The sequence below is a fragment of the Crinia signifera genome, chromosome 19 (genome assembly GCF_055691185.1).
Source record: "Crinia signifera chromosome 19, ASM5569118v1, whole genome shotgun sequence".
Classification (NCBI taxonomy): Eukaryota; Metazoa; Chordata; class Amphibia; order Anura; family Myobatrachidae; genus Crinia; species Crinia signifera.
This window is the reverse complement of record NC_139226.1, coordinates 129,358,422-129,371,254: the sequence shown is the minus strand read 5'-3', so window position 1 is coordinate 129,371,254 and position 12,833 is coordinate 129,358,422. Positions and strand designations below refer to the sequence as shown.

The following is a 12,833-nucleotide window of genomic DNA, read 5'->3' as shown; positions in this document are numbered from 1 at the left end:
GGTGTACGGCGCAGGTGAAAAAGCCAACCGGCCATATAACTCCTGACATTATTATTATTATTATTATTATTATTATTGCAATAGTCTTCCTATTGTGATGTGAACATTTAGTTATTACAAAAATTGTGTTATTTAACTTGTCGAAAGCGACTGCAAAATATTCTCGTCAAAAATATTAGCTAGGACGGTCTTTTACATTTGTACCGAAAGTGTCCTCAAATCACGGTAGCGGTGTTTTATATATCATTTATCTTTACCCATAGAACACGGGATATGTTCACCCACGCCAGCGCCTCTCTGCTTTCCGGCCCTGGTCCCCCGCCATTTCAGCAAATGAGAAGGAGCTCTCGACTCATCTGCCTGCCCTGATCAGAGATAGGTAAATACTTTTTTATTATACTTTACTTGTGGTTTTTTTTTGTTTTTATTTTAAGCCAGCGGTTCTTTCATTACTTTCTTAGAACCACTTACGCTACATAAGTTTTTTGTAGAAAACTTTTTGCTTTTTGCGGTAGTAGTCCTTCACTAGAAAATCTAAATATATATATTTATTTTTTTGTTACAGTTTTTATAATTATAAGAGCTTTGAGAACCTGGTTGCTCCAAATGTTGCTCTGACACCCCCTGCCCAACAAAAAGTCATCACAAGCCCTCTCTGTGCCCCTGCTGTGCCAAGAAGCACTCCAGCATCAGGCAGCCCTGCACAGTCCCGGAAACGGCGGCCTACCGCAGAACAGCCCCCAGGCTCTGAGGCACCAGCGCCTCCCTCAACAGTTCGGGAGGAGGAGAAGGAATCTGAAACGGAGATTGAAGTTGAAAGTCGAGAAGAATGTAAGTGTGAGTTGAATTTCATTTTATTTACTCTTTTTTTATTTTGCTTCTTAATTTGCTGTCCAAAGTTTTAATAGACGTGAACCCCATTCTATTGGGGGGGGGGATGCACTAATGCAAAAATGCAGTAAAATCCCAGTTACCAGGGTTTTTACTGCATTGTGTGATGCACTTAAACGCCACCACCGGGTTACCGTGACGGGGAGCATCGCCGGAAAAACTGGCAATACCACATAGAAGCCTATGGGCTTCTACCACGACCCACTGCCGCCCCGAATGGACCCCCGACGACCCCTTCACCTGTGTCCGGGCAGCACAGCGCTGTGCTGCCCGGACCAGTGACGCCTCCTCCCTGCACTGTACATCCTCTTCCGGGTGGAGGGCGGATGAAGAAAACCCGCCCCGCAGCTTCATCTGGCCAGGTAAGGGAAGGAGGGGGGAGCCGCCGGAACCCACTGCACATTGCCAGCCACATCCATAAAGGACAGCTCTTAACTACAGCTTTCCTTTGTGATAATTATCACATATGTTAGTGCATCTGTGCTAATTATCTCTGCGTCAGCTGTCAAAGTTGTGCTGCGGATGTTAGTGCACCCCGTCCTATGTGTTATATTCTTTACTATCTGAAGCTGAATTTTCATGCAATATGGCAGTCTAGACTTGCTGTACAGCTATCTTCTAAAGGGTTGTACACACGCTTCAATTTTGACAGGTTTTTGATCTGATTTCGCTTATAGAAGCAAAATCGAATCAAAATCGAACGTTTTTTAAGACTTCCGATCCGCATTCGATGCAAGCTCCTGTTTTCTCTATATCAAAAACAAAAATAAACTGCGTAGGCAAGGAAGTGTCAAATTCGATCCAGTAAATCAAATGTGTACTCTGTGCCTTGAATGTAAATCAAATTTGATAGCGAATGCAAAAGCGCAGATCCAATGTGAAATCAAATGGAACACAAAGGCCTAATTGAAAGGGGGTAGAATTGGGGAAATCGAAAGAAAATTGATGCGTGTGTACACACCTTTAGGGAACATCATAAAACAAAAACAACAAAAAATTCTTGTAGATATTTGCTTTACACATATGGCGTGGGTGATGAAATTAAAGTTACAGATCAAAGATTAAATGGCTTATGTTTACGAGTAGAGTTCCAACACTTAATCTTTGCTGTTGTTCTACAGCCGGGTATCACCTTGCCTGGGAAATGAATCATTTAGGTCAAATGCAGGTCATCACGCTTTGTGTCATGTACGCCCTATGATAGGTTGTAGTAGTATATGTAGGAACTGGAGCTGACTTGTACATTATAAGAGATTATATTTTTACAGTTCCATGAATATCCTGGTGCTCTGTGATCCTGCGTTATGTTGTGCGCACTACTTTTATTTTTTTCCTTACTTAATTATTTATATAGCTATATTCCCTATCACATGTACATGCCAGTTAACCTACCAGCATATTTTGGAGAGGGGTAGGTACCCCCGAGTACCTGGAGGAAACCCACGCAAGCACGGGGAGAATATACAAACTCCACACAGTTACGGCTATGGTGGAAATCGAACCCATGACCTCCGTACTGTGAGGCAGTAATGCTAACCATTACACCGCCCCTGCTTTAATACACCCCTCCTCGTCCAGCATAGTTGACAAACTATAATTGCAAGTTGTATGTGACTGTATCTTTTTGAGTATGCAAGGATCAGTCTGATTTTTTTGGTTTTATTTTTATCCTTTTAGTTACCTCTTCGCTCTCCTCGCTCTCTTCTCCTTCCTTCACATCCTCAAGCTCCGCCAAGGAGTTAAGTTCCCCGGGCATGTTAGCCCCAACTGTGATCAACCCTCCTTTTGAGGTGACGCCTCACGGTGACTTCCACAGCAGCGGACTTGAGGCAGAGTTGGAGCACCTAAGGCAAGCCCTGGACAGTGGTCTGGATTCAAAGGAAGCCAAAGAGAAGTTCCTTCATGAAGTAGTCAAAATGAGAGTGAAACAGGAAGAGAAACTGAATGCTGCTTTACAGGCCAAACGAAGCCTTCAACAGGTAATAAATATCAAATTACCCGTTAATGCCATCTGGTTATTCACATTTTTGGTAATGGTTTCGCTTTGGTACTGAAGGTAAAATTGATACTACGGAGTAGGATGTTTTTGTAATATTGCCTTCGGCAGCACAAATCCCTCCTTCCTACTCTAAAACTCCTAATATAAAATGTATTGTTAGATGTATTTAAATAAACTAGAAGCTGTGACCCATGCAGATGAATTTTCTCTCCGACCCCATTTTAATGATTCATTCCGTGCCCATTCCTTTCTGGGGTAGCCCAAAGGAAGCCATCGCGGAAACCGTTTCTGGAGATAATGGCACACTTTGCATCACGGCTTGGGTGATCCGTTGCATCTCTGAATTTTTTTTAATTCTGTCCAATACCTGTCCTCTGATGCGTTTGCCCCAGACAGGAGACTGTTCTGTTCCTTGCTGTCTGCAAGATGAATCGTGGCAGTTTCCTTCCCCATTCTACAGAGTTCCTAATTTTGGTTGAGAGAAAGTCAGGAGTGCATCGGAGTTAACAATGGCTTGGCTAGGATGTCAGATTATTGTAAAGGAAAAAGGATTTCCCATGACCTAGCTGCAGGGTGTTGCTGAACAGAAATATGCTGTGCGTATTGGTAACAGTGAGTGACAGGAAGTCTAATTTCTGGTTCTGTTTACGTCCTCCCATTTTTTTTCTCCATTATGTGAATTCCAACGTTGTGATTTGGAATTGTTGCTGGAACAATTTTAATTGATTTTTAAAGGTATCTACACCAGTATGCAGTACTTTAATGGTGAACTGGTTTTCAATATCTATGGCCTACTCTCGATGACAGTCAATTTATAGAGCGAGTTGCTGTTGCTGCAGCGGTTTCTAAATGGCGGCAACGGCACCCCTGCGGACAAACTCTTAACATTTTTGCTTGCAGCCTCTGTGGCTCCAAGACAATAAGTCAGTGGGTACCATAAGTGTGACCTACTCGAATGTGTATTGACACCAAACTATATTGAGACCGTGAAAGCCAATTCATTTGGTTGCAAGCGGGTGACGACTTGCCATTGTAACCACGTGGAAACTCTGCCAATGGCATCTTTTAACTTGGCCCCCTAATGGCTTGATCTTGTTCTGGACACATGGATTATTGTATGCAGCCCTATGGACACAGCCTATAGCTACACCTGCTTGCAGAATGAGCCGCTTATTGACGTTACCCATTGTATTACTACACCATTCTATTACATCTAAATGTTTTTGGAGCTCCTATTCTGATCCCTATTGGGTGTTTCTTAGTCGGTGCTAAGTATTTTTCCCCTCTGTCATTCAGGAGCTGGAGTTCCTCCGTGTTGCCAAGAAAGAGAAGTTAAGGGAAGCAACAGAGGCAAAACGCAACTTAAGAAAAGAAATCGAACGTTTAAGAGCAGAGAATGAGAAGAAAATGAAAGAGGCCAACGAGTCACGTTTACGTCTTAAACGGGAGTTGGAGCAGGCCAGACAGATAAGAGTGTGCGACAAGGGCTGTGAGGCTGGCAGGATACGGACTAAATACTCAGCCCAGGTAATCAAAACATTTAAACTTGGATTTCATTGTAGTTTTGGTGGTGGTGGTGTGTTTTTTTTTCCCCCTTATCCTTTCTTTGGCAGTGTACACATTGATATAAGCGATGTATTTGCAAAAACAACTGCTTAAGACCCCAGCAGTGGAAAAAAATAGGGTGACGAAAAGTGAACATTTTGCGTTTCTTTGAAAATACTCAGTCAATAACGGGAAGGGGAGTAGACTGATTCTGCTGATGCCAAACCAGGAAATGATGTGGGCTTCCTCCCCAGCGTCAAGCTGATAAGAGGCCTCCAGACTAAACATGACTGCAGTGAGAACTGTACAATGGGTGTTACCTGCAGCTCGCTTCCACAGAGTCTAAATGACCAAGCCGTAGCTGGGTGCATATTGGAAATATTGGCTTGTTATGTTGTATTTTTAGCTTGCATGTGTCTCTGGTGACACTGCCTCGAGGTACACCCTAGCCTAGCCTCCAGCTTCCTAAAAACTGTAACCCGGTTCTTCTCTGGGATGCTAAATTCATTACCAGTATGTGTGTTTTTTTTTTAGTAGTAGTAGTGATGGCTAACCTTGACACTCCAGCTGTTGTTGAACTACACATCCCAGCATGCCCTGCATCAGTTTTAGCATGGCCAAATAGTAAAACTGATGCAGGGCATGCTGGGATGTGTAGTTCAACAACAGCTGGAGTGTGTCAAGGTTAGCCATCACTGTAGTAGAGGGCACTACACATACGAAGGTAAGCAAGACCTTGGAAGCGTAAAGCACCACTGTGTCCGACTCGCATACACCAAAATCCCGAGGAAGGTTCCAGTGCAACTGGGTTCATGGCACAGTACTTTAAAAATAAATATACTTTTACCCTGTGCAGGAATTATCTCCATGTTGTTTGACAGGCTGCAGTCAGGGACACACTACTTCCTCTGTCAAGGTCAGGAGAGGGTCAGTAAACCAGCATCCTTTTATAACGGATAGATAAGCATGTTGTATTTATTACTACAGAAGTGTCCTTTTAGTTTGCTTCCTTTGCTATAAAGGTCGTGATTAATTAGTATTTAATGTTTGAGGTATTTAACTTCAGGTGACGAAATCAGATGTGGGGGTTTTGTTTTTGTGAACACGCAATATACCATTAATTCTATTATGGTCAGATGTTTTTTTTTCACCCGGCGATCTGGAAAACCTTGTTCTTAAATTGGAAATGAACTGATTATATGGTTACATGGAAATAGCTCACATGTTGCATAGTAAAGCTTTGCCAGTGTATGAAATGTTTAATATGTATATATTAATTTTTTTTTCCCCGCACTGCTCATTTCAGATAGAAGAACTGCAAACAAAACTACAGCACGCAGATAGCGACAGAGATAAACTGCGGACAGATCTTGTACACGAGCGGGAAGCCAGAGAACACTTAGAAAAAGTTGTGAAAGATCTACAAGAACAACTTTGGGCCAAGCCCAGCAACTTTTCCAGCACCGAACACACACGAAAAGATATTGAAAATTAAAGCGGAAAAAAAAAAATAAAGACTAAAAAAACATACCTTTTATCTATTCATATACAAATTCTACGTATATGCACAGGAAGAGGAGGAGGAGGCTGTCCCGATGTATGCATGAATAGGTGCATGTGTGAGTGTATGGAGTGTGTGCAGTGAGCGCACACGTATAAATATAAACTTTTTATCAAGAGTCGGAGGGGAAGAAGTTACCCTATACAACAGAAGCACTGAACTATGCCTCGTTTGAAACCCACACAGCACAACATCTTACTGTGCCTCAGACAGAGTGTTTATAAAATCGAGCCGTTTAGGTTCACAACTTTTTCTACACATAAACTACAAGATGGAACAGCAGCATTCTACAGTCGAAGATTAAAGAAAAAAAGGCAAAAAAAAAATAAAAAGCAAGCATGATCAGTCCTTTTTTTTTTAAATAAAATCATTCTTACGCTTGCCTGGAACATTTTGAGATTTACATTTTCTTATAAGCTATTTAATATAAAAAAAAAACAAAATATATTAAAATGATGAGGACATTTGTAAAGACTCGATATTGAAAACAGAGGGGGGGGGGGGGGCATCTGATTTTTGTAAAAATGAAACAAACTTTAATGCACAATTTTAACTGACTTGTTACAGGCTTATTACAACTATATAAATCCTCCCCTCCCTTTCGCTGGAACCAACCAACCCACCCTCAGTTTTAACGCCATATTCACGTCGACTGTGCAATGTATTGGTAGCAAGCCATCAATTTTTGAACCCTGTTAATTATAGACTCAGCTGCATAAAGTGGCCTCTATCAGATTTTGTTGTCTGGAAATATTCTGTGTGTGTATGTTTTAAAAAAGAAAAAAAATTTATGAAAATATATATATTTTCATTCTGTTAAGCGCAGTATTGACTTCCACATTGAAAATGATTATCTGGGTATACCTAGTGCACAACCTACAGCTCGTTACACATAGAAAGGAAACTGTCAGATTGGAAGATTCGTGCAGAGATGGTTAAAAGTTTCTGAAAAGAGCAGAGGATTTCTATATTCTAAACTGTTTAATCAGATTCAAAAATTGGTTACATCTTGTTTTTTTTAATATATATATTTTTGAATTTTTTTTTTTTGTCTTATTTTGGCGTGACTCTGTAGTTAATCTTCAAGTACACCTATATGTTAGTGTTTTGCTACTGCTCACACTGGCTAATGCTGAATACAAAGGTGATGTAAACACTGTTTTGCCACCAAAGATAACAATCCCAGACTAATAGCTGTAATTTGGGTATCTCTGCACACAAGTAAAATCTCATTTTTTTTTAACCATTTATGTAGCTATATCAAAACCTTCATTTACTGACAGAGCTTCATACATTGATTCTTTTAAATGCAGATTATTGATCAGGTTGCACAGCCTTCTTTATTCCTGATGTTGCTGGTCTATATCCCACACAATGCAGCTGGCCATACACCTACAGATTTAGCTTCAGACCTGGCTGGTTGGAACAAAAACATGGTTATGGATGAGAGCAAATGACTGTTGACCAGTTGCTTGGAAATGCTGGAAAACTGCCAAACTGTCATTCAGATATTACCAGGTGTTTGTTCCAACCAGCCAGATCTGAAGATAAATCTGTATGGTCACATTAACAGTTGAACAGTTGGTGTGCCAGAAGTCACATTAAGTAAAATACCCCGTATGCAAAATGCATTTACATATAGGCTGATTTTTTTTTTTTTTTTTTTGTGGGCGGTGATGTCACGAAGTTGTAGTCATTCAGCTCACAACGCCGGACACCACTGTGTACCACTCAGCATTTGAATACACAAAGTATGCATTTTACTTTATTGGCTAATATATGCATCTCGCAGCTGCATATTACTAAGGAAACTGCATGTTACAGTAGTTTTCTAGCTACTGGTCACAAAATATCTGCATGACCGGTGCTGCATGACCGTCCTCCCACACCGCGGCTCCATCATTGGTGGCATCAGCAAGTGTATGCACTTGCCAGTGCCCATCCCGCTGCCTCCAATATCGGCATCGGCGGGATCATCTTGATGTGTATAGGTCTTGACATACAAAGGGACATATGCATTACAGGTAACAATATGCATACAAAATTAAAGAGGATGTGTGCTATACTCAAATTACAGCTCTGGTGCTGGGGAGTATTTCATTACATTGGAATTAAAGCCTGTCCAAAAAGTTTCGGTACTGATTTGGCCAATTAAACCATCCTGGGTGTTTGACATGCGATGGCTTGTACTGTTTTATGGAAGGGTAACTGTTCTTTTAGTTAAATTAATGTTCGGATGAGGTTTGGAAGGTGATTATGTTAAGATGGGACAATTCTTGTCTCTAAAAAGGTTTCAGTTTGAACGAACGAATGAAGGTTCCACGTGTGTATGAAAGTTGTGACCCAGAGATGTGGCTACGTTGTGATTTGTGGTTTTTCATCTGTAATCATTCTTCGAAGATGGACAGGGTTATAGTGTGACTTGGTGCCGGTTATCCTGTGCATCTCCAGCAGGTGGGGAACTACTTGTCTCATAATGCCCTGCAAGCAAGTAGCTTTTTAGTCTGTGGTGCGCTGGTCATTTTGTTACTTGTAGTTCAACACTCTGTGGTGCTTACTGGTCCAGCTTTTGTAATCAGATAATCATCATCTGATCAAGCGCCTCGATACTAAAAACGTGTCTCTTGTTTGCCACTTCAGGTTCCTCTTTTATGTTGTTTTCAATAATATGTCCGTGAGGCGTCCTCAGGCTTCATTTTAAAAGTTGTTAAATTACTTATCGGGCTTTCACGCTACATATGTACAGGAAATATTTATACTCTATTGTAAAGTTTACTAACCGCTCTTTTAAAAAGTGTAATAAAAAGAAAATTATTCTTTAATGGAAAAAAAAGATGTCATAATTAACAATACATAGAACTAATAATAATAACAAAAATAATAATAAAATACTTAAGTAATTGATACATTGCTTAAGAGACTGCGGAAGTCTGGTCTTAATTGTCACCAAACCCCTTTTTTCTTTTCATCCCTGGTATTTTAAGCAGATGTTGGGTTTTTTATTTTCTTTTGAGGGTATTGGTTCATCTTTTAATGGCCGACGAGCAACCCTTTGCGTCATTTCAAAGGTGCAATGCCACTCTGAGATGCGGAATCTCCTTACATAATCCTTAAGTGATGGAATCGAATAGCCTACAAATTTTTTTTTTTTTTTTTTTTAAGATTGTCTAGTTGAAGGAAGGGCCTTCAGCAATATAAAAATTTTATATAGCCAATATTTAAAGTAGGAAGACCAACAGATTGTCTATTTTACCTTCAGGATGACCATATTAATGCAAGTATTTCCTGATGGGCACCAAAAATGGCTGCCATACTTGCCTTGGTAATAGCAGCACAATGTCGCCTGAAAGTCCAGTGTTCTTTCCAAAAGCTATGGAGGTGTACTTTTTCTTAGCCATTCTTAAAACTTTGCTAGAGTACACTCTCATGGCTATTTGCTTATTATTTATGCCTACAATGTCACTGCACCTTTGATAATATCCACTCATTGTCTTGGGTTGGTCACCTATTTCTGCGCACACACAATGCAATGAAGCAGCGTCTCAAGTGTTTTTTTTTAATACATATTTTTACCTAATTCATTGTCTTCTTGGGGCTCACCCTTTTGCTGCTAGTGGGTTCCTCAACATATAGAATGTATTTACATAAAGGCTGTGCTACAGGTCATGTTTCCCCCAATGAGAAACCGCTTTACAACAAGGTTTATTGTACAGTCCTCTGAGCAGTTTTCCCAAATGCCGTTGGTACCGGAGGGTCCTGCATCACATTTGCATGTATTAAATCCTGCAGCTGTTTATGCTTTCTCCTTTTTATAAAGTGCAATGAAGAAAAAATTGTGATGATCATGTCGGCATATTTTTTGTTAGGAGTTGGCTTTTTTTTTTTTTTTTTTATGGTTATTAAACTGAAAGGGGGGTAGGGGGTGGAAGGGGAATGCAATGTAAATTTCTGCCACCTTTTTATAAATCTAGTAAGGGCATTAATTAGTAGTTACATTTTATAATACATTTTACCGTACCACAATTTTTGGTTTTTCAGGTGCACCACTACACTGGCTTTTTGTTTTTTACGGTGGAGAGAAGGTGGTTGCAATCTCAGCTGCCTGGTCTTGTTTTATTGTCTGTTTCCATTATGCAGTGCACATATATAGCAGCGAATAGCGATTACACAGAGAGTAGACCCCGCTGGTTGAGCATTTTTTAACATTAACATGTTGCAAGTGACATTGAAACTGTGCACTCCGCTGTATTTAGACTGATGTCTAAGGGTTCTATAAAGTGGTTGATTTGTTTCAAGTTACTTGTCTTCTCCATGAAGCGACTATATTTTGAGTTTTGGCATCAGTTGGACTGGTCATAAACACAGGACACTATTTACCGTGCCTTCTTTCCTTGTGGATGTCTGTGCCTTGAAATCTGTTTATAGCATCAGTTCTCAGATAAACTTTCCCACCAATGTCAGTGCAAAAGTTGCCCCAATACAAGGCGCAAGAAATCGCCTTTTTCGCTTGGATTAATCTAAAGGCCTCTTGACGTTGCATGAGTTCTCATTGCAGGGCAGCAGTATTCTTTGAATACTTCATGTTATTTGTAGAGGAAGTGGGGGTGGGTAGGTCTCACTTAAAAATAAAGAAAAAGCCATAATCTTGCTGTAATCATCTGCAGCTTACAAAACACTTGAATTCTTGCAAAATACATTTGGATTTAAACAGGATGTTTTCTTATTGAAATGCCATAATTCGTTTCGTAGGCAGCCCATCTCTATGGCTAGCCAGATATTTTTATTGTGTTAAAGATATATATATATATATATATATATATATATATATATATATATATATATATATATATATATATATATATATATATATATATATATATAAATGTGTGTATGTAACATGCTGGCCTGTCTTTTGCTTTACCACTGTTAATGTAATTTATGACGTTGTGGTCTAAGCCTCTGAAACGCACCACGACAAATCAACAGATCAATGCTTGTTTTTATTTTATGCTAACTTTTTTTTCTTAGTTTAATTACCATTGTCCAGAAGTTGTTTTATGTCCGTGTAATACATATATAAATATATATATATATTATTTTTTGCATAAAAATCTTACACCATTCTACAGTTCATAGGCAACGCCTAAAAAATTTGGACATTTGCGAATCGCACTCACTATCTGATCTATATGTGATATGTAAAGCCATTGTAAAGTTTTATTAAATTACCATATACTCTTGTTTGCCTTACTAACAGTTTTGCTGCTACACACATTTGTTATTTCGTTCCTCAGAATATATTGTGTTTACAATGTTAGACTTGCTTTTTAGCTTTCCAAATTCTCTTCTGGAATGCTCTGGGGATTTGTATTCTAGATCGGGACAAAACTTTTTGCTGGCTTAGATCTGAGGGGCCCAGCAGGCATTAGGGGCCTGTACATTGAATGACACCTGTTCAGTCCAGCACATGCTACCACTTTCTTGTGAAGACGAACCCCAGATCTGAGTTGTTCTGTCATTGGCACAGGGGGTCTGTTGTGTAATTTCTATGTACTGTTTGCTGCGCTGCTGTGAATTATCTTTTGTTTGACGCTTATTACTGCTTGGCCCATTCATGAGGACTCTACAACTTTCTCTACTTAAAAAGCATTACTTTCATATATGTACGTTCAAGTTAATAACAATGTTTCTATAATTAAAAAAATATAAAGGGAAACATAAACCAACAGCAATAACATATCTATTTAGCAGATAATTCTTATTCATCTACTTTTAAACATCAAACTAGCCAATTGTACAAAGGAAATCCTATTTGTAAATAGTTTATTTTTTATTTTTTTTGTTTTTCATTTTACACAGTTGTATTATAAGTGTTTATGGTGTTTTTTTTGTTTTGTCCCCCTCTCCCTATTCGAAAGCTCTTTATTACTTGCTAATTGTCTGGTTTTAATTGGTTGTGTTTTAACTATGAAGAATATGTTAGAAAAAAAAATACATTTTACAATTTAAAAGTAGTTTAACTTTTTTCATCACTTTTTTTTTTGTCCATATTTTCATTGTAAAGTATTTGTATTATAAAACCGCTTTTTTTTTTTCATCCATTTCTCACATTTTAGAGGGAGTTTTTTTGTATCAGAAAAATTCACAAGAATGACAATTTTTTTTTTTCCATTGAGGAAGAAAAACATCTGCATATTTTATAGCCAATATCATTTCAACACATTTTCTTTTTTTTTTTTTTTTTTCTTTTTTTTTTTTTTATCCTATGCTGCTGCTAATGACAATATTAAAAACTTACTCAACTATTCTAGAACTATTTTTATGTAATTATTGTATGCTCTCTTGTTTATAAATGCCTGATTAAAAAAAAAAGTAAGACAAAGCTTAGCATATTTATCTATTTCGCTGTGTACTTGGTTCCTTTTTTTTTTTTCTTTTTTAAATACTTTCCCATCACAGTTAATATTGTAAAATATAGGACTTTATGAGATTATGTATGAAAATAGCTATGCTTATATACCACAGTGACTGAATGTACAGTGTATAGATGCATTACTTAAAATAAAATGTTTGTCCAGAAAATTAAGGTTGCTTGTGTGTTTTGGTTATTGAAAAGGAAATCGAAAAATTAAGGGGTGGTTTGTTTTCCTCTGAATGTTTTGTTAATTGTTTATGGGTTTTCTAGATGTCTGACTACAACTTTTTCAATCCATACTTGCCCCTTTTAGTCTTCATGTTGTGGTTAAACAACAGCTGAACAACGGACAGTGAAGACCAGAGGTTTATGGTAATAAAGAAGCGTGGCAATAAAAATCACTCACTCTGTTACACAGCTGG

At 38.6% G+C, this 12,833-nt stretch overlaps 1 protein-coding gene across 2 annotated transcripts in view; it reads left to right on the top strand.

Annotated features, from left to right (window-relative positions):
* Positions 1-7,034, top strand: part of SKI (SKI proto-oncogene) — a 69,022-nt gene extending 61,988 nt beyond the window's left edge. Inside the window, exons 3-7 of one of the 2 annotated variants that reach the window (XM_083163330.1) lie at positions 264-379; positions 566-831; positions 2,569-2,870; positions 4,187-4,417; positions 5,742-7,034. In XM_083163330.1, the coding sequence (XP_083019456.1) occupies positions 264-379; positions 566-831; positions 2,569-2,870; positions 4,187-4,417; positions 5,742-5,930 (1,104 nt within the window). In that variant the 3' untranslated portion in view covers positions 5,931-7,034. Of the gene's footprint in view, positions 1-263; positions 380-565; positions 838-2,568; positions 2,871-4,186; positions 4,418-5,741 lie in introns of both variants that reach the window. The other variant, XM_083163329.1, reaches the window with a different exon arrangement.
* Positions 7,035-12,833: the final 5,799 nt, after the last annotated feature.